This window comes from Physeter macrocephalus, chromosome 11, assembly GCF_002837175.3.
Source record: "Physeter macrocephalus isolate SW-GA chromosome 11, ASM283717v5, whole genome shotgun sequence".
In the NCBI taxonomy this organism is placed as follows: domain Eukaryota; kingdom Metazoa; phylum Chordata; class Mammalia; order Artiodactyla; family Physeteridae; genus Physeter; species Physeter macrocephalus.
Window position 1 is genome coordinate 99663388 of NC_041224.1, and position 22461 is coordinate 99685848.

General features: G+C 42.7%; 1 protein-coding gene across 4 annotated transcripts in view; it reads left to right on the top strand.

Annotated features, from left to right (window-relative positions):
- RASGRP1 (RAS guanyl releasing protein 1) overlaps positions 1 to 22461 on the top strand; it is an 81695-nt gene that overhangs the window by 32675 nt on the left and 26559 nt on the right. For 3 of the 4 annotated variants that reach the window (XM_055088329.1, XM_028495696.2, XM_024118329.3), the window contains exons 3-6: positions 8999 to 9104; positions 17812 to 17874; positions 19050 to 19181; positions 21115 to 21268. In XM_055088329.1, coding sequence (XP_054944304.1) covers positions 8999 to 9104; positions 17812 to 17874; positions 19050 to 19181; positions 21115 to 21268 — 455 coding nt within the window. Of the gene's footprint in view, positions 1 to 8998; positions 9105 to 13475; positions 13935 to 17805; positions 17875 to 19049; positions 19182 to 21114; positions 21269 to 22461 lie in introns of those variants that run through there. The other variant, XM_055088330.1, reaches the window with a different exon arrangement.

The following is a 22461-nucleotide window of genomic DNA, read 5'->3' on the forward strand; positions in this document are numbered from 1 at the left end:
GCCGCTCAGGTAGTAGATAGAAGCTCTGAGAGTTCAAAGTATGTGTGCGTCACCACATTCTTTCTTCATGTGCACTTCCTACCCCAGCTGCAGCTGTTGGCCCTAAAAAACCAGACCAACAAACAAACAACAAACCGGTAAACTTATTTTCAGCTTGTCAATTTTTCTGGACTCTCCAAACAGGATCTAATGAGTGTGATAGTCTTGCTGTCAAGTAGGGTTTATTTCTTTGGAACATTTATCGTGTTGTAATCCGTTCAGAACGCTGTGTGTTATCTGTCAGGTTCTGCCTGGATCCAGCCTCTCCTGTTACTGGAGATACTGACCTGCATTAGCAGCTGCAGCCCTGCTCTAGGCTCTGGAGCCAAACCTGCCCCGTGGCTTTCTGATACTAGTTTTCCCATTACCATTTTCTGGCCCCTGGTTTCAACACACCTGTTCTTTTGTGTGATTCCCTCCCAATGCTGATAGCTTGCTTACCCTCAGTATACCAATTTCTGACATTCTGTCTTTGGTACATACAGAATCCCTTTGCACATCAAGGGATTTACATGGAAACCGAAACATAGGGGAAGAAAGGACTCTGTACTGGAGTTTCTCTGGTGTTGGACACGTTTTATGTCCATTTTGCAGCAAGTCATTCCTGCCTCATCCCGCAGACAAGCCTTCACTGTAGGAAAGTTGCCCCCACCCCTTGTCAGCAAGAAGCAGTGCCTCAAATGCAGCCGTTTGCAAGTTTGTTCTCACAGGAGTCATATCATCAGGGAGCAGGGCATCACTCTAGGAGGCAAGCAGCTTATTTAAGATTAAACCACAGAAAGGAAGAAAAGAGTCTGTGGGCAGGTTGAGAGATAGAGGGCTAGACCAGATGGCCTCTTGAATCCTGAAGCTTTGGGTCACCTCACTGCAGACGGCAAGAGATGCTTCCTGAATCACCACGACTGGATAGGATCTCTCCTTCCCCTGAACTTTGCCACCATTCAGCATGATCTCCACGGGTTTCACTTCTAACATTGACTGCCTGATATTACGAAGTATGTTGGGTGTGTGTCTTATTCTCCAACTGGACAAGAGTTCTCTTATAGCTCTTCATATCTCCTTTGGTACCTAGGACAGTACCTTGCACAGAGTCGACTAATTATAAAATGTTTTTAATTGAAGTAGAGTGAAAGTTGCTCTATAGAGTAGTTAGAGAGCTGTATCCTCTCGTTGGAAGGGTGTAAGTAGAGCCTAGTCAGCTGGTTACCTGTGATGCCTTTAGGAGGAAGTAATGCAACAGCTAGAAGGTTGAGGTGGAAGACAGCTAAAGTCTTTTCCACCGTGAGAGTCTGTGATTCCATGAAGCATAGCGAACGCCAGCACTGAGTCTAATGATGGAAAACCAGTTGCTGGCTCACAGAGAAATGACTCTCCACATGGCTTTTCTGTTTGCTCTGTAGAGCAAATGGTCCACAGGTCGGGTGGATCTTTGACTAGCATACTTCCCTAGGAGCACACATTGCTCCCCAGGTTGAGTAATGGAGTATGTAAGATGGGCATTTCATGTCCCACTGAGGTTTCAACCCTTTAAAGAAGTCTCCCCCTGAAGTAGAAGGAGAAGCAGATGGTAATGAGAAAATATGCACAGTTTATTCTGCATTGCACATTTTACTTATTAGAATTTTTAGTATGACACCCTACATTTTTCAGAAGCCTAAAGCTGCAAAACAAAAATTATTCACTGAAATGTTTTAAATCAGCTTACAGCAATTATATCAAATTATCAGAATAAAATCCAGCAGTCTGGAAGGTAGATTCCCCTTGACCAGCCACTTTGAAATCTGACTTTCACAGGGAGGCTCTTCCCCTCAAGAAGAGAGAAGTGCTGCTCCGTGAGATGAGGGCGGGAGGGGAGTGCATCCTTGATGAGGTTGTAGGGAGGTCGATGGTCGAGTTGGGGAGAGGTGGTGGCGGGAATGAGGGCAAGTGAACATGCCACGAAGTTCTCCTGTGGAAGAAGGGGCACCTACGAGGGGGTTGTGAACCAAGGTGCCGAGAGATGCCCTCCTGGCCTTACCAAATGTCAGCCTGCCCTCCCACACAGCATGTGGGAATTAACACGCCGTAGTGGGGGACCATCACAGGACTCTGTGGAAGAGGGGGTGCAAGGCAGAAGTGGAGAATGACTGTGACTGTGAATCTTAGGCACAGCACCTTTATTTTAAAGCCAGCTTGAGTGATCACTATCAATCCACCAAGGCATGTGAGAGTTTTTCAGAAATCATCAGATGCAAAAAGCTATCCTTTCAAATGTGCATTAATTGGTTCCAATCCAATATTCCAGTGGCATCTCTTAGACTTGTAGCCCTAGGGACTGGAGGAGGTCTTAAAACTCATCTACTGTAACCCCCTTCCGCCATTTAATACTTGAATTCCCTATCCTGACAAATGGTCATGCAGTGTTTTGGAAAGAGCTGGGGATCTGGAATCAAACAGACCAGGAGCCAGATCCTGAGCTCCTCCACCCATTGTCTCTTTGACCTAGAACAAATGACCTAATCCCTGTGCTCTCATTTCCTCAGCTATAAATTGTGAGCAGCAGGGCTTCCCTTGGTGGCGCAGTGGTTGGGAGTCCACCTGCCGATGCAGGGACGCGGGTTCGTGCCCCGGTCCGGGGGGATCCCACATGCCGCGGAGCGGCTGGGCCCGTGAGCCATGGCCGCTGAGCCTGCGCGTCCGGAGCCTGTGCTCCGCTGCGGGAGAGGCCACAACAGTGAGAGGCCCGCTTACCGCAAAAAAAAAAAAAAAATTGTGAGCAGTACCAACACTGCAGAGGTGTTGTGAAAATTAGAAATAACATCATTAAAGTGCTGAGCATAGCCCCTGGTATTGAGTAGGACTTCAGTAAATAATAGGTGCAATGCCAATTCCAATAATTGAATTAAGTGTCCCTCCCCAGCCTTCTCTTGACTACAGAGGTCTGTGATGCGAATGCTTCCGTTGTTGGGCAGACTTAATGGTTAGAATTTTCTGCCACGTGCTGTGCCCAGTTCTCTTTCCCATAACTTTTTCTATTCATCCTCTCTGGTTCTGCCTTTTGTGGCCCCACAGAACAAGTCTAAACATTCTCCCACAGTGAACATTACAAATATTTGGAGATAATTTTAATATCTCTACTGAGTCTTCTCCATGGTTAACCTATTTGGGTCCTTGAATCTTTCTATATGTGACTTGGTTTTCATCTCACCCAGGATACTACTAAGCCCCCTTCCCTAAAATTGTGAGCACTACCAACACTGCAGAGGTGTTTTGAAAATTAGAAATAACATCATTAAAGTGCTGAGCATAGCCCCTGGTATTGAGTAGGACTTCAGTAAATAATAGGTGCAATGCCAATTCCAATAATTGAATTAAGTGTCCCTCCCCAGCCTTCTCTTGACTACAGAGGTCTGTGATGCGAATGCTTCCGTTGTTGGGCAGACTTAATGGTTAGAATTTTCTGCCACGTGCTGTGCCCAGTTCTCTTTCCCATAACTTTTTCTATTCATCCTCTCTGGTTCTGCCTTTTGTGGCCCCACAGAACAAGTCTAAACATTCTCCCACAGTGAACATTACAAATATTTGGAGATAATTTTAATATCTCTACTGAGTCTTCTCCATGGTTAACCTATTTGGGTCCTTGAATCTTTCTATATGTGACTTGGTTTTCATCTCACCCAGGATACTACTAAGCCCCCTTCCCTAAGATATGAGCATCCATGGAAGGATGATAGCCAGCCACAAAGAACAATTGAGATAGCAAGTCTTAGATTCTATTCATACTGAATAAGTCTGCGACTGTGTCCATAACTCCAGGAACATTCTAATGCACACCCTACAAATATATTTCAGTTTCTCCTGCTTTGTACCATAACGTAAGGGAATAGGAGCACTACACTATAATTCTGTGAGGAAAGGTGCATTATAAAAACTATATTGTCAGATGCTGACTTGAAAACTTACATCCGTATAATTGTGGTAGATTTGATTGTGTTATTGCCCCCTCACCCAATTTTACCTTCTCTGTGTCAGTGATCTTTTCCATATGACTTTGAGGTTCCTGCCCTTTGACTTGAGATTCAGCAGTGACTTTCTTTGGCCAACAGAATAAAGCAGAAGTGACAGCATGCCAGCTCTAAGCCTAGGCCTAAGAGGCCTTGGATATTTCCAGTTGCACTGGTCCAGGGAAGTTGGGGGGGGCATGTAGGATAGGAGCCCTAGCAAAAAGCCCAGCCTATATCAGCCAACCCCTAGCCAACTTACAGACACTTGAGGGGAAAAAAACCGGAGCCTGTGCTCCGCTGCGGGAGAGGCCACAACAGTGAGAGGCCTGCTTACCGCAAAAAAAAAAAAAAAAAAAAAATTGTGAGCACTACCAACACTGCAGAGGTGTTTTGAAAATTAGAAATAACATCATTAAAGTGCTGAGCATAGCCCCTGGTATTGAGTAGGACTTCAGTAAATAATAGGTGCAATGCCAATTCCAATAATTGAATTAAGTGTCCCTCCCCAGCCTTCTCTTGACTACAGAGGTCTGTGATGCGAATGCTTCCGTTGTTGGGCAGGCTTAATGGTTAGAATTTTCTGCCACGTGCTGTGCCCAGTTCTCTTTCCCATAACTTTTTCTATTCATCCTCTCTGGTTCTGCCTTTTGTGGCCCCACAGAACAAGTCTAAACATTCTCCCACAGTGAACATTACAAATATTTGGAGATAATTTTAATATCTCTACTGAGTCTTCTCCATGGTTAACCTATTTGGGTCCTTGAATCTTTCTATATGTGACTTGGTTTTCATCTCACCCAGGATACTACTAAGCCCCCTTCCCTAAGATATGAGCATCCATGGAAGGATGATAGCCAGCCACAAAGAACAATTGAGATAGCAAGTCTTAGATTCTATTCATACTGAATAAGTCTGCGACTGTGTCCATAACTCCAGGAACATTCTAATGCACACCCTACAAATATATTTCAGTTTCTCCTGCTTTGTACCATAACGTAAGGGAATAGGAGCACTACACTATAATTCTGTGAGGAAAGGTGCATTATAAAAACTATATTGTCAGATGCTGACTTGAAAACTTACATCCGTATAATTGTGGTAGATTTGATTGTGTTATTGCCCCCTCACCCAATTTTACCTTCTCTGTGTCAGTGATCTTTTCCATATGACTTTGAGGTTCCTGCCCTTTGACTTGAGATTCAGCAGTGACTTTCTTTGGCCAACAGAATAAAGCAGAAGTGACAGCATGCCAGCTCTAAGCCTAGGCCTAAGAGGCCTTGGATATTTCCAGTTGCACTGGTCCAGGGAAGTTGGGGGGGGGCATGTAGGATAGGAGCCCTAGCAAAAAGCCCAGCCTATATCAGCCAACCCCTAGCCAACTTACAGACACTTGAGGGGAAAAAAAAAGATTACTGTTTTCAGTCACTGAATTTGGGGGTGTTTTGTTATGCAGAATTTTTGTGGCAGGAGATAAATATTACAGAAATTATGTGGGCCAGAAAACAGCAGTACTAACCCCACCTCACCAGAGTGTAAGCTTAGAATAAGTAATGAAAGATTTATAAAACTATAACAGCCTAGATGAATACTTCTTAAAAATGATTTATCAAATTGTAACTTTGTTTCTTTTATAAACTGTGGCCAAGAAGAAAATGTGTGTATATTATATATCATTAATGAAATAGCTAATGAAAAAAGCAAACTCAATATCCAAAGATACATAAAAAGTTAAGGGGTCTCCTATTTGGTGTAGTTCACTCATTTACTCAAGACGTGTTTAATGAGTAACTGTCATGTATCAGCACTGTTCTAGACCCTAGAGATATGGCTGTGGACAAATCAGACAAGGTCAGGTCTCATGAAGCTTATATTCTAACAGAGACTCAGAAAATAAAAATCAAATAAAAAAAGATAACTTCAGATCACTGGTAAGTGTTGTGAAGAAACTCAGGCAGGATCATGGCTACCTTAAGTAGTTTAAGGAAGACCTTTCTGAGGATGTGACGTTGAAACTGAGACATAAATGACATGAATGGGCCAAGGGAAGAAAGGCCACACTGACAGAAATAACAAATGCAAAGTAGGAATAAGCTTGGAGGGTTCGAGGTATAAACAGTGGTATAGAGAGGAGTAATTTGGTATGAAATGAAGTGGGAGACTGACAGGCCCAGAACATGTAGAGCTCTGTTGGCTGTAGCAAGGAGTCCATGTTTTATTACAAGTATAATGGAACCCATTGAAACCTATTAAGCACATGACCTGATTTATGGGTTTTAGGAGCTCACTCCTGGCTGCTGTGTGAAGAGCAGTTTGTGGGTAAGTGGATAAGAGTGAAAACAGGAAGGTCAATTAGGTCATCATGGTAATGGCTACAACTAGCATGATGGCAAGGATGGGGAAACATGGAGAGGTTTGAGACATATTTTGAAAGTAGAATCAAGACTTGCTAATGGATTGGATGTGAGGAAAAGTGAGAAATGAAGGATGACCTCTAGGTTTTTTGTTTGGGTAACTGAGAGGATGGCTGGTGGTACCATTTCCTGAGATGAGGAAAAATGGAGGAGAAGTGAATTAGGGGACGGAGAGGTCATGAATTTTGTTTGGATGAGTTAAGTCAGAAATCACACATCTATGTGGATTCGCCAAGTAGGATGTGGGACATACGAATTCGGTACTCAGGGCTGAAGATGTCTGTTGGGCAGTCATGAGCATATCAATGGTATTTTCGCCAAAGGACTAGATGAATTCCCCTACCTAGAAGAAAGAAATTAAATTTTTTAAATTTAAAACTTAAAAAGTTTTAAACTTTAAATATTGTTAGAAAAAAAAAGAAGTGGGAGGACTAAGCCACAGAGCACAGTAACATTTAAAAGCTCAGCAAAGGAAGAGGAGACAGAACAAGAGCTGGAGAGGGAAGCTGAGAGGGTGTGATGTTGTGGAAGCCAAGCGAAGAAAGTGCTCCAGGAAGGAGGAGAGAGTTCTCAGCTTGGATTGGGTTGGGTTGGGTTGAATGCAACTCAAGTCATAAAGTAAGATGAGGACAGAGGCATGAACCCCTGGATTTGGCAATGTGGACCTTGAAAATAAAAGATTGGAGACCTTGAAAATAAAAGATTTTGTGGAATAAGAGAGGTAGGAGTCAAAAATGGTATGGATGAAAGGGAATGGGAGATGAGAAATTGATGACTGAGGTTTTGCTGAAAAGGGGAACAGAATGGAGAGGTGCCTAGAGTTTCAGGTTTTGTTTTATTTCATTTCATTTTGAATAGGAGATTCTGGGGTGTGCTTAAATGCCAGTGGAAGTACACCAGTAGAGAGGAAGAGGAAAGTTGATACTGGAGGAGAGAACATGGAACAAAGACACTGTCAGTGTCCTTGAGAAAAAGGAGACCCAGAGCTCAGTGGAAGCATTGACCTGTGAAGTGCCTTCCCTGGTAATACAGGAAGGCAGGCAGTAAGAGTAATAGAACGTGGGTAAATTGGTGGATTTGGCGGTGGGAAGGTGAGCGAGCTTGTCACGTTTGCTTATATTTTCTCAATGAACTATGACTTTAACTCATTATTTGCGAGTGAGCCAGAACTTCTGAATCCTGAGCCCAAATGCACTATGTCCTTCATTTACCATTTGGTATACTTGGAAAGAATGAAAATGATAACCCCTTTTGTATAATGTGCTTTAAAGAGCAAATGATTAAAGAATTCATGTATATTCTTTCATTTGATATTTTCCCCTGAATCATTCAAGTTTCCAAGCAGGGAACAGAATTCACGTGGTTTGTTTAAATGAAGACACTTTAATGATGGGGGACTACTTACAGAGATGACAGTGGAATGAAGAGATGCTGCGCCCAGAGACTATCAACAGCCAGAAGTCATTACCACCCTCGGGGGCCAAGGGTCAAGGGAGATTAGTATATAGCATTAGATCCCAGTGAGAGCTAGAGCCCTCAAAGAGGGACCAAGCAGCGTGATCGCTCATTGAAGAGAGCTGTAGCTACAGGGAAGTAGTGCCAAGCAGAGAGGGGAGGAGAAAGAAATACCTACTTCTCTCTCCTCCCATCTCTTGCCGATGCATCCCAATGGCTGAACCCAGCTGGAAGCTGGCTAGCAAGGAGCCTGGTGATGCAGTCCGTGGTGAAGGACAGAGACTAGATCTGCAGTGAATAACCAGCACAGCCCCTAACACTTCATGCCGTAAATGTTAAAAGATTTTGAAAACCACTCCAGGGGGAATCCTTGCCCCCAATGCCATTGTATGGAATGCATCTTGTTATGTGGTACCAGCAGGATTTGGAAAACCCAAGTAAGGAGCTAACCATGATCTTTGATACAAATCATCATGGGTACTTGTAACCCACCCATAATCTCCAAAAGTCATGTTTTTGCCCATAGTCTTCCTCCTTTATTCCCATCCAGAGCGCATTGCCCGTAAAACGAGGGAAGCTTACATTTCAGGGCCCCTCGTTTGCATGAGCCCCCTTCCAAGGCCATGGGGCAGCCCTAGAAACGTATTCATATGGTCATATGTTTCTGTAAAACTTGCAAGAATAAGGTATTTTAACTGTAATCTGTTAGGACTATAACTTTTTTCTCTCTGACCCCAGAAAGGACTTCCTCCTTCCCCCGTTACATGCCTTTCAGGCATCACAAAGCCTGGATCTGCTGCTGCTTTCAACAGAGACTCACATGGACCCGTGCAAATGTTATCCTTTCCCCACGATTCTACCACCTTTCCAGCAGCGTGGTTAATGAGCCTCAAAATGGACACTTGGGGGTGGGGAGGATGCAGCCGGAGGATCAAGAGAAGCGAAGAACGGAGGGACGTGTGGTGCCAGAGTCAGTAGGGGCGGGGCGCTGGGCCTGCAGAGCCCGCACCCTGGTCTTCCACCGGGAGTGATGGGGGGCCGTCAGGTGTCCCACCAGATAACTAATTCCTCTCTGGGGCCTCGCTCAGAAGCTGCTCTTTATGTTTTCAGATGCAGACGGAAACCTGTGTCGAAGTAACCAACTGTTGCAAGTCATGCTGACCATGCACCGAATTCTCATTTCCTCTGCTGAGCTGCTCCAGAAAGTTATCACTCTATATCCTTTAGCACAGTGCCTGGCAGTCCCCAGATGGGATTCGTTCCGCAGTATCTTGAAATTTGAAGGATGCTTTCACATTGGTTGGTTTGGCATAACCCTGAGTGGTTAGTGGGTTCATACGTCCTTTCAGGGAATGGTGTGCGTGTCTGTGTGCATGTGTGTATGTACATATGTATGTACGCATATGTATGTATGTGTATCTTCTGTTGGGCGAGGCAGTGTTATTGATGCTGATTGCTCTGGGAAGAGGCCAAAGAAATCAACATGCAAACAGTCTTCTTTGTTCTTTCTAGTGAAAAATACTTTTCCTGTAGATTAATCAAAATTCATATTCATCCCATGCAAAATTACAAGGGTGCAAGCATGACTCAAGTGATAAACTGCGTTCTGGCTTTCCTGTCCAATTCTTCAGCCTTCCCCAGCTTCTGAAGAGAGCTTCCTGAAGCCAGAGCATCTGGAGAGTCTGCTGGTGCCTTTTTGCTTCAGGCAGAGGCACTGGCTATGTGCCAAGCAAACCCTGCTGGATTCTAACCTTCTTTTGGGGTGTGAATGGAGTTGAGTGGAGAAAACGTCTGCCTTCTCCCTCTCCCTGATGACACTGTGGGCTGTAGGTGGGCTGAGACTGTTTAGCACCTTGAAGCCCAAGTCCCTGGCACTGAGTCATGCTTTGTAGCTGTTCTAATCCTTTACCACTCTCCTCAGCCATCCCTTTTCATCTCATGGCACACAGAAAAAAACATAAAAGCCGTAAAGACTGAATCTCTTCTCTCAAGCTACTCATAAACCTTTACCTCTCATCTCAGAGGAGGTGTTTTCAGTGGCATTCCAAGGGTGCAACCTTGGGAGGGGTCCATGTGATGAGAGGTGTAGGTAATAATTGGATGTCTGGTCTGCAGAGAATTTTAAAACCATAATAAAACAGACTCAGAGTTGGTCTACTTTTTATTAACTCCACATACCAGCAATTCTAAACAATGTCAGTGATTAAATACTCCTCGCTGAAAAAACTTTGTTGCTCTAAGGACTGAGCTGTACCTGGGGTGCCCGTCTTGGTGCCCCGCCGGGTACCTGCCCCCACGGTGGAACCAGAGCCCTCTTCCTCCCCGTCCCCCCTCCCACTCTTACAGAATCTTTCTCTATCGGTTATCTCCCCTCTCTCCTGTCCTTTTAAACCCTGCCTCTTCAGGGGCACCTGCCCCTCAGCGTAAAACACATTCAAGTCTCCCCAACCTAAAAAGAAACTCTCAACCTTGCCTCCCCTTCATTCCATTGATAGGGTTAGAAATGTGATGCACAGACTTCTTAAAATAGTCCGCACTCACTATCTCCTATCGCTCAACTCCCACTCAGTCCTTAACCCGACTGTGGCCTCCACCCCTGTACTCAGACTTTCCTCTGATGTCACCAGTGACCTCCTAGCTGCCAAGCCTGGGGGCTTTTGTTTCCACCCTTGTTTACAGCGATCTCCTTGTAGAGGCCTTGTTGACACCCCCTGCCCCTCCAGACTCCCTCCAGGGCCCCGGGAACTGCACCTTCCCGGCTCTCCCTCCTCCTGGGCTGCCCTCCTCCACCTCTCCATCCAGCCTCTTCTTTGCGTACCTCCTAGAGATGGAGATAACATCCTGGTTTCTTGTCACTGCACTTCCCCTGGGTGATTTCCCCCAGGATTTCCACCACCATTCCTCTGAGGTCTTTCAAGTCCGTATTTCTCTAACCCATTTTTTTTTTAAACGTTTGGACCACTTTGTCCTGCAGACACTGGAATCTTAATATGCTTAAAACTTAACTCATTAACTCACCACCTCAACGACTACTACTATGAGTTCTGCTTTGACACCTGTATTTTCAGTTTCCTTTCATGGTATTGCTGCCCATCCGATGGTCTTAAAGCGGCAACATCAAAGCACTCACAATCCTCCGTGCCTTTCACCTCCTACAGAGTCCGTCACCCAATCTCAGGGTTCCTGCGTCAGAAGTGACTCTTTTCTCTTCTCTCCATTCCCATGCCTCTGCCTTCATGTGGGCCCTCACGGTCTCTCTCCCCAGCCTCTGTCCCATCCTGGGCTTCTCATCTGCACAGCCACCCTCTCCCTCGTTTATCCATCTCTGCAGTTACTTTCCTGAGAAGCGAATCAGGCAGGCCATGCTCCAGAGCCTCTGCAAATAGAGGGTAATGGCAGATCCTCGGGTGCCGGGAAATGGCCCTCCACAGGCTGGCCCAGTGTGCCCCTCCTGCTCCATCCTCAGCTCTCTCAGAAACCCTTTCCCCTCCACAGTGAACGCCTCAACATCCCAGGCTGGAATGGCTCCTTTTACCTGTTAGTTAAAGAAGCTCAGATGGCTTCCTTTTGTTTCCTGTTTTTCCATTGTTAAAAGAGAGAGAGAGAAAAATTTAACAATTTTTAACATGCTTTGAATAGTTCAGATGCCTGAGAAGTACAGCCAGAACTGTCCTGGTACTTCATGGCCACAGCACTGCCTATGAAGATGTGGAGCCTGAAGCTTCCAGCGAACAATGACGATTACCCCAGGTCAGCAGATGCCTGAGCCCGATTACTGGCCTGCGTGTGCTGCCGTTTGCTTCATCTCCTCAGGTGAGAAAGCGGTGCCTGCCTCGCTCGAGGCTGCCTCCGCGGTGGCACAAGGGCTCTGCGACCTTGGGAGGCTCTGCCCTCCTGGATGGCATCTGCGTACCCACAGGCTCAGCCCTCATATGGAGACTCAGTGGGTTCACAGATCCTGCTCCACACATGGCATCTGGCACTGTGCACTGGGGAACGGACGTGTGAAGAGAAGGATAAGGAGCAAACAGAAGGAAGATAAACTCCACGATAAAAGGCACCATGTTGATTCTTATGTCCACCCAGTTGTTTTAAAAGAAAAGTGGGGTTTTTTTTTTGTGCCTTCCTCATTAATAAGGAAGAAGTTAAAAATTTCAACTACTAGATCAAATAATAAAAATATAGACTCTAAGACGTGTTTATCTAGAATGTGCCTTATGCTTGAATCTCTTTGCACCGAAGGGATGCATTTTCTTACCCATGTGGTATAAAGAAATGTAAAGTCATGTCATTCTCACTCCTCCCTTTTATGTCCAAAGAAAGGCAGGCATTGGAACCATTCACTTCATGAAATTTGCCAGTTGCCTGGGCTCATTTTTTGGATTGATTACCTTTGTTCTTGTTGTTTGTGTGTGTGTGGTTTTGTGTTTTGTGTTTCTGTTTGATTTTGGTGCTCTCAGGGACAGATTTTATAACAGTAAATCTATCAAAATTTAGGTTTTTAAAGTTAAAGTCATTTTATGAAACGTACAAATTTCACAGCCATGGTTTTTCTTTAGGGGTTCAAGTTTAGCTTGCAAATCTTACTGTTCTTCCTATAAGTCTAGAATGTCCCACCAAGCACTTTTAAGGAACCTTGAAAAATGTCTGGTTAGTTGGAATAATGGTTTTAAACTACAATTATGAATTTTATTTCTTCCAGTTTTATTGAGATATAACCGACATAAAATACTGTGTAAGTTTAAGGTTTGAAGCGTGATTCATGATAAGTTTAGTGAACATCTATCATCTCATATAGATACAAAATTAAAGAAATTTAAATTTCTTTTCTTGTAATGAGAACTTAGAATATTCCCTTTTAGCAACTTTCATGTATAACGTTGAGCAGTGTTAATTATATTTTTATCATGTTGTACATTACATCCCTAGTACTTACTGATCTTATAAGTTTGTATCTTCTGACTGCCTTCATACAGTCCCCCTTTTTCCTATCCCCTGCCTCTGGTAACCACAAATCTGATCTATTTTTCTATGTTTGTTGTTTCTTTGTCCATTTTTGAAGTATAATTGACCTACAACACTATGTTAGTTTCTGTTACATAACAGTGATTTGATATGTCTATACATGTCAAACTGGTCACCACAATAAGTCTAGTTACAGATATGTCACCCTACAAAGATATTACATAGTTATTAACTGTATTCCCCATATGGTGCATTTCCTACCCATGTCTCATTTATTTTGCAGATGGAAGTTTGTACCTCTTAATCTTCCTCACTTACTTCTTTCTTCCCCCTACTTCCCTCCCCTCTGGCAAACACCTGTTTGTTCTCTGTACCTATAACTCTGTTTTGTTTGTGCATTTGTTTTTTTAGATTCCACATATAAATAAAATCATACAGTATTTGTCTTTCTCTGTCTGACTTATTTCACTTAGCATGTACCCTCTGGGTCTATCCATGTTGTCTCAAATGGCAAGATTTCATTCTTTTTTATGGCTGAGTAATATTCCAGTGTGTGTGTGTGTGTGTGTGTGTGTGTGTGTGTGTGTGTGTGTGTGTGTATACGTGTGTACGTACCACATCTTCTTTATCCTTTCATCTCTTGATGGACACTTAGGTTGCTTCCATATCTTAGCTATTGTGAATAATGCTGCATTGAACACATGGCTGCATATATCTCTTCTAATTAGTGTTTTTGTTTTCTTCAGATAAATACGCAGGAGTGGAAATTCTGGACCATATGGTAGTTCTATTTTTAATTTTTTGAGGAACCTCCATACTGTTTTCCATAGTGGCTGCACCAATTTATGTTCCCAGCAACAGTGTGCAAGGGTTCTGTTTTCTCCACATCTTCACCAACACTTGTCATCTGTTGTCTTTTTGATAACAGCCATTCTAACAAGTGTGATGTGATACCTCGTCGTGTTTTTGATTTTCATTTTCCTGATGATTAGTAATATTGAGCATCTTCTCATGTGGCTTTTGGCCATTTGTCTTCCTTGGGGAAATGGATATGCAGATCCTCTGCCAGTTTTTTAATCAGGTTGGTTTTCTGATGTTGAGTTGTATGAGTTCTTTGTATGTTTTGGATATTAACCCCTTATTGGATATATCATTTGTAAATATCTTCACCATTTAGTAGGTGGCGTTTTCATTTTGTTGGTGGTTTCTTTTCCTTCACTGTGCGAAAGCTTTAGTTTGATATAGTCCCATTTTTTTTATAAATTTATTTATTTATTTTTGGCTGCATTGGGTCTTCGTTGCTGCGCACAGGCTTTCTCTAGTTGCAGCGAGTGGGGGCTACTCTTTGTTGAAGTGTGCGGGCTTCTCATTACGGTGGCTTCTCTTGTTGCAGAGCATGGGCTCTAGGTGTGCAGACTTCAGTAGTTGTGGCATGCGGGCTCAGTAGTTGTGGTGCACAGGCTTAGTTGCTCCACAGCATGTGGAATCTTCCCAGCCCAGGGTTCGAACCTGTGTCCCCTGCACTGGCAGGCGAATTCTTAACCACTGTGCCATCAGGGAAGCCCTAATCCCATTTGTTTATTTTTGCTTTTGTTTCCCTTGCCTGAGGAGACATATCCAAAAACAATGTTATGAAGACTGATGTCAAAGATCATATACCTATGTTTTCTTCTATAAGTTTTATGGTTTCAGGTCTTACATTTAAGTTCGTAATCAGTTTTGAATTCATTTTTGTGCATAGTGTCCAGTTTGACTAGTGTCCAGCACAGTCCAGTTTGATTCTTTTGCATGTAACTGTCCAGTTTCCACAAAACCATTTATTTAAGAGACTGTCTTTTCTCCATTGTATATTCTTGCCTCCTTTGTTTTAGATTAATTAACCATAAGTGTGTGGTTAATTTCTGGGCTCTTTATTCTGGTCCATTGACCTACTTGTTTGTTTTTGTGCCAATACCATACAGTTTTGATGACTGTAGCTTTGTAGTATAGTCTGAAGTCCGGGAGTGTGATACCTCCAGCTCTGTTCTTCTTTCTTAAGATTGTTTTGCTATTTGGGGACTTTTCTTTCCATAGAATTTTAGAATTATTTGTTTTAGTTCTGTGAAAAATGCCATTGGTATTTTGATAGGATTGCATTGAATCTGTAGGTTGCCTTGGGTAGTATGGTCATTTTAACAATATTCTTCTAATCCATGAATATGGTATATCTTTCCATCTGTTCTGTCATCTTCAATTTTTTTCATCAGTTTCTTAAAGTTTTCTGACTGTGGGTATTTTACTTACATAGTTGGATTTATTCCTGGATATTCTATCCTTTTCAATGTGATTTAAATGGAATTGTTTTCTTAATTTCTCTTTCTGATAGTTCCTTGTTAGTATATAGAAATGCAACATATTTTTATATATTAATTTTGTGCCCTGCAACTTTACTGAATTTTGATGAACTCTGGTACTATTTTGGTGGTATATTTAGGATTTTCTATGTATAGTATCATGTCATCTTCAAACAGTAACAGTTTTACTTCTTCCTTTCCAATTTGGATTCATTTCTTTTTCTTGTCTGATTGCTCTGGCTAGGAATAAAAGTGGTGAGAGTGGGCATCCTTGTCTTGTTCCTGATCATAGAAGAAATTCTTTCAGTTTTCACCATTGAGTATGATGTTAGCTGTGGGCTTATAATATATGGCCTTTGCTATGTTGAGGTATGTTCCCTCTATACATCTTCATGGAAAGTTTTTTTAATCATAAATTGTTGTTGAATTTTCTCAAATCCTTTTTCTGTATCTATTGAGATGATCATATGATTTTTATTCTTTATTTATATATTCTTCAATTTGTCAATGAGGTATATCCCACTGACTGATTTGTGGATATTGAACTATCCTTGCATTCATTGGATAAATTCCACTTGATCATGGTGTATAATTCTTTTAATATATTGTTGTATTTGGTTTGCTAATATTTTGTTGAGAATTTTTGAACCTATGTTCATCATATTTTTATCACTGATATTAGCCTGTAATTTTCTTTTTTTGTGATATCTTTAACTGGTTTTAGTATCAGGGTGATGTTGGCCTCGTAGAATGAGTTAGGAAGTGTTCTTTCTTCTGCAGTTTTTTAGAATAGTTTGATAGTTGTTTACTCTTTTCTGAATGTTTGGTAGAATTCACCTGTGAAGCCATCTGGTCCTGGACTTTTGTTTGCTGTGACTTTTTTTTTTTGTTTTTTTTAATTACTGATTCAATTTCATTATTGGTAATTGATCTACTCATATTTTCTATTTCTTCCTGGCTCAGTCTTGGAAGATTGTACATGTCTAGGAAATTGTACCTTTCTTCTAGGTTGTCCATTTTATTGGCATGTAACTGTTTGTAGTAATATCTTATGTTCCTTTGTATTTCTGTGGTATTGATTGTAACTTCTTTTTTATTTCTGATTTTATTGATTTGGGCCCTCTCCCATTTTTTTTCTTGAAGAGTCTAATTATTTAGATCTGAAGTGCATCTCTTGTAGGCAGCATACTTATGGATCTTGGTTTTGTATCCATTTAGCCACTCCATGTCTTGTGATTGAAGCATTTAGTCCATTTACATTTAAAGTAAATATTGATAGGTATGTACTTGTAATTTTAAATCTTATATTTTAGATTTTTTAAATACTTCAGAGGCTTTTCTGAATTCTAACTAGTTTTTATAACTTCAGTAAATTAAAATTATAAACAGTAAAGCTAACATTACCTTAGATGTTCCAAAGCTATGCATAAACTTAATAAGATTTGAATTTAAAATCACAAGTGTAAATCCCTTAATTGTATATTCCAGACGGAAGTTTCAAGACTCTCGTTCTAATATGCTCTTAAACATTACAGGTATATAAGATTTCAAAAGGCATAGATCCCTTCCTAATAAAAAAATCAGTAATATGATTTGGACTGTTTTTTACTTTGCTATATTTGTCTGAGTTTTCCAAGGGTTAAGATATGCATAGCCACTGAAAGAAGACTGCACAGCTCCAGTTAATTGAGACATCTGCTGGCTGCTCAGTGGATTCCTCTCAGGGGCCCTGCTGAAATTCACGGAGCCCTGGATTGTGGTTAATTTGACATGGTTTTTAGAGGAGAAAGAGGGCAGTGTCTTGCGGGGCACACAGCCCACATAGCCTGATTCCTCAGTATGTTGATGGAAGAGGGTAGGACCACCCAGGTTCATCACTGGATTGGATTTTGCATTTCTATGACCTTTACAGCAAACACTTATTCTTTCCATATATCTCTAGAGATGCGTGAACTTGGTGGAACTTTGCTATTCTTTCTTGTTCTTAGAATGGCATCATTCTTGTGGAATATTCTGAATGATATTGATCCTTAATGTGCTCTTCAGTTGTATTTGGATCATTCACATGGCTTTTTCTGACTTGCTATTACAACCTGTAAGATCAATCTACTGACATTTTCTAGGCATATATTATCATTTTCCTATTATTGCCTTGATTATCATTACAGTATGTCTGAATATTTATTCCTTCCCTTTCTTCTAATTCAATGCACAGATTTTTTATCAGTTGCTGAAAAGATAGGAACAATCTCTTCTTTTTAGCTTGTCTCCAGCAGACTCCTAGTCTTGGGCATGGGCAGAGGTCACTTGCCCCTTCTTTACTTCTTACAGGTCACCTGTGTGGGGGCATTGCTGTGCTGTTGACTTCCTACTTCTCTGCAGAGGAGATGCTGTGGCCTTCTTCCATAAGCGACTTCAGCATGGGCTGAAGTCACCATCTTGGCCCTTCATAAGCATACAGCTGCACACATTGAGTTGGTTTTATCCTATGGCCAGGGAGAGAAGAAACATTAAAAGAAACTATTTGCGGGGCTGGAGGAGGGTAGTTTTAGCAATACTTCCAAAAATGAAAAGTTGTTTGGTTTCTATAACAGAGGCTTCCATTTCCCTTAACCACAGCCATACCTATAAGGATGCCTTGGCAAAGAATTCACCAGGGCTTTGCCTGAAGATCTGCTATTTTGTAAGGTAACATTTCTGCATGCATTTGGGACTTTGTGGAGTGGGGTGAAATGAAAGAGCCAGAGACTCTAGCTCTTTCCTTGTCCTCCCTGCCTTTCCCTTCCTGACCATCTGTACAACACCTCTGGGCAGACCAGAAAGGGCAATTGTTAGTACTGGAAATTCCTCAAAGAGCACAGTCAGTTTTTTCTGATGTGCCGGAGCTTAATTTTTTTTTTTTTTTTTTTTTTTTTTTTTTTTTTTTGCGGTACACGGGCCTCTCACAGCTGTGGCCTCTCCCGTTGCAGAGCACAGGCTCCGGACATGCAGGCCCAGCGGCCACGGCCCACGAGCCCAGCCGCTCCGTGGCACGCGGGATCCCCCGGGACCGGGGCACAAACCTGCGTCCCCTGCATCGGCAGGCGGACTCCCAACCACTGCGCCACCAGGGAAGCCCGAAGCTTAATATTTTATACCAATGTTTTTGTCAACCTTACAGCATTTTGTTATCAAGTGACATAAGGGAAAGGTTATTTTGTTTGTTTTTATTCCTAAGTATAAAAGTAATGTAACTCATATTAGAGCACTTTGAAAATATAGAGAAGAATATAACTATAGTAATAATCACTTATATCCAACTACCTGTTTTGGTATATTTCCCTTGTCTCTTTCCAAGTAGGTTTTTTAACATAGTAGAGATCAAAATACATACAAAGTTTTGTATCCTATAGTTTTCACTTAACTTTAAATCATAGGAATCTTCTCTAGTCATTAAAAACTTTTTGTAAACATTATTTTTAATGGCCATATAATATCCTGAGGTATAATAAAGTGTAATTTACAGATGCATTGTCCAATCTTTGGATGTTTGCTTTGTCTGCCATTGTCTTATTTATCATTCTCTCTGATACACATGGTTGTGCCTAAATCTTTGCAATGGCTTCTTTCATTATGATTCACCTTATCATAGCATAGCATTTAATATGTGGGGGGCAGAGGATTGTCAGTGGGTGGTTTTCTCTTTCCCCCACCCCCACTCCAGCTCCTTATATTCTGTATAGAGAATATAGATTCTATATTCCCAGAAATATAGAACAAACCAGCCCCTGTCTTTTTCTGAATCCTTTTTGCAGGAAGAACCCACCCCAGTGTGAGTCCTTGGCTTCAGTTTTGGCTTGTGTTTTTTAAATCCCACCATGTAGGTATTGGATAACAGAATTCTGGATCATGTTTAAAATGGATGCCAGCTTGGCAAGCACTATGGAAGAGTTTCAGGAACTGGTGAAAGCTAATGGCGAGGAGCTGCACTGCTGCCTGATTGACACAACTCAAATGTGAGTGTCGTGGTTTTGACGCCTCTTTGGAAACCACCTCCCTCCTGTAATACAGCCCAGGCTGCTCCGCAAGGCTCTGCGTCCCCGCTGTGATGTCTGCTCTACCCACCCCAAGAAGCCCTCAGGGAGGTTCAGACGGCCTCATGAAAGAGAAAAGCTTGACATGTTGCAGGAAAGCAGAGAAGCCCCCTGGTGATAACACTGTACGTGACTAATATCCAAGAGTAGGAAAAAAAGAAGTCTCAGTGAAAAAGAAATCAGGTAGCCAGATATTGACTAAAATTTATATAAATCCCAAGAAACTGAAAGTGTGGTGACTAAATTGGTGCCTCTTCAGCAGCTAATGCCTGGAGGGCCCCTGCACTTATAAATGGGGAAGGGACTGCTGGAAAATGGATCGAGCAGAGGGTTTATAACATATTCAGTAGGCCAGAAGTTCTGCAAGAGACACTTAGACCTATGCAGAGATGGAAAGGATCTCAGGAATACTGAATATTATTCCTTGGATTTCTTATTTCTGAGATGGTCCCACTCTGGAAAAATGAATGCCTGTCCTAATCTGGGGAGAGGAGAGTACACTCATCATATGCTAAGGTTTTCACAATGTGGCCCCTTTGTTTTAGAATAATACAGATCTCTAGGACATAGAATTCTAGGACTGAAACATATTTTCAAGATGATTTTATCCAACGTCCTGGGAAACAGGCTCAGCAAGGCTTGCTTGTCTGGGGTCACACAGCTAGCTGAGTTAATGGCAGAGCAGAATCCAGACTGTGAGAACCCTCAGTGCCCTGTGCCATGGCCGTGTGGAAATGATTTCCAAATCACATGTCAGAGTCCCAATTAAATCTGCATAGCAGGTTGGACTCTCTGTACTTCTTTGCTTAGAATTATAATAACTTGAGAGATAAAAGAAGGTTTTGCAGTAACAATGTCTTCATTTTTTAAATGCAGCACACAGGGGAGGGCCCAGGGCAGTTCTCAAACCCTGATTTCCTTATGCCAATATACCCCTAGCTGACTTTCCTCTACCAATATTTTCCACGGTATATTCTTTAGGAATTAGTCAGTGGGATATTGCCCGACCAGATATACTTGAGAAATAGAGAGTTGAACTTCCTTTTTGCAATGCATCTCAGAGTCTGTAATATGCTCTTTGGCTAAGTGGGCTGCAGAATTTGTAGCATTTCCCAAACTCATTTGACCACAGAACCCTTTTGTCAAGAGACAAGGTTCTCAGGAATACAGGTTTGGGAAACACAGATCTGCAACCTGCTACCTCTTTGCTTCCTTAATGTAGGAAATTGAAACTGAATAAGAAACACATGGATTGATTATAAGAAAATGTGGGGGGGGGCTAACTCTAGGGTTAGCTAGGCTTCCTTGGTCATTTCAGTGGCTGGGGACATTTGAGGAAAGTGCCACAAGTCTGCCCAGAGTGACCACCTGTTCCTACACATGATTCACCAGCATGGCATCTCCTCTCTGTGGTTCTCTGTGCTCTTCTGGCATGAAAACTGCCCCACTACCTTGAGATTTCCAACCACATAGAGTCCCCATCACCCTCATGAGATGAGGGAACACAGAAGGCATGGAGAGAGCAGACCTGCCAGGGTTACACAGAGGAGCCAGAACACTGTGAACAGTGCCCAAGACTCTGTCCTTCCCACAGACTTAAGACAAATGCATTTTACCCAGTTCCCATGGCACGTTCAGAAGGCTCAAGGAAAACCATCAAAGCTCCCTAGTCGCCACCATAGGAAAAACTGATGGATGTCGGGAAACTGTTAATGCATTGTTTTGACCAAGGAAAGTTAGATCATGGTGCTTTGCATAGTCTTGTGGGAAGCGTTAATGGATTTATTTGCATTAAAAAGCAATTTTGATTTATTCTTTTTCCCTGTCTTCTCCCTTTCATTTTTACCCACAAAAGCAATGCCCGTGACTGGTCCAGGAAACTGACTCAAAGGATAAAATCGAACACCAGCAAGAAACGCAAAGTCTCCCTGCTCTTTGACCATCTAGAACCAGAAGAGCTCTCTGAGCACCTTACCTACCTGGAGTTCAAGTCCTTCCGGAGGATATCTGTATGTACCCGAGGGGCCGGAGAAAAGCTTCCCTGGGATATCTCTGAAAATAAGTAGAGGAATTCAACGGGCCATCCACCTCCTAACCCTAGGGGCCCCCTCGGCGCTGGCAGGCTTTCCCATCAGACTCTGTAGTTGGGACAATCAGGACATGTTGCCTTATTTGTTGCTCCTGCTCTGCTCCACGCTCCCATCCTCCAAGTCCACCACTCGCTCAAGTGGCAATACTATGGGTGCACATGGTACCCTGCACACGTGCGTGTACACGCAGCATGCATGCACATACACACACACATTTTACTCCTGATAATCATTAGGCTTCCAGAATGTTTTTTTTTTTAATTTTCCTCCAAAAACATGAGGCTAAGTCCTGTAAGAGGACTTGAATTCATTCTAGAATAGGCTTTGGATGGCTGTGGGAAATCTCAAAATAAATCAGATGCTACTGGTCTAGCCCAGAATTTACCTAAACCCTTGAGGTGGTGCTGACATGGCCCAGCAGGCACCCCTGATTCTAGAGAGAAACTGTGCTGACCCAAACCTTGCTCAGTGAAACTCCATATGTGATACCAAAGAACACCGGCTCCATACAAGAGAACTTGCCAACAGAGCCTCACTGGCCGGTATGATTTCCTGAGAAATGACTCCACTCAGCCCCCACTGCTATGGAAAGATACAATTTTCAGCTTTGCTCTAAAAGTAGAGACTACCTAGTTGCTGGATGCATTTCTTAGATGCACCTGTTCCCTGCTGAGGTGATGGAGGCCCAGGGGTGGCTTGGACCAGGTCACACAGTTTATTAGAGTCAGAGCTGAGACCAGGATCACAAGCCTCTCTCGGTCACTCAGCACCAATTTATTGAGGCTGCTTGTGTTTGGAAGGAGAGCTGCAAACCAGGTTACAGGGGTATTATAGCTTTCCTCCCATAATGTTGACAAGCCTCCCTGTTTTCACCCAGCTATTTTGCCAATGAGCCAGGAACCTCCCTGCCCCCTCCAGCCCAATTTGGAAATACGTCTCCAAGCATTCATCTGCACGGGGACCTCCAGTCTCCTCACTGGCTCCCCTCAGACAGAACCACAGGCCCCAGTTGGAACGCTCCCCCTGGGGGGTTTCCATTTGGCAGTGCCTCTCCTGTCACGGGGGAAGGACACTGAAAAGAGCCATTTATCACACTGGAAATCTGAGCTGTA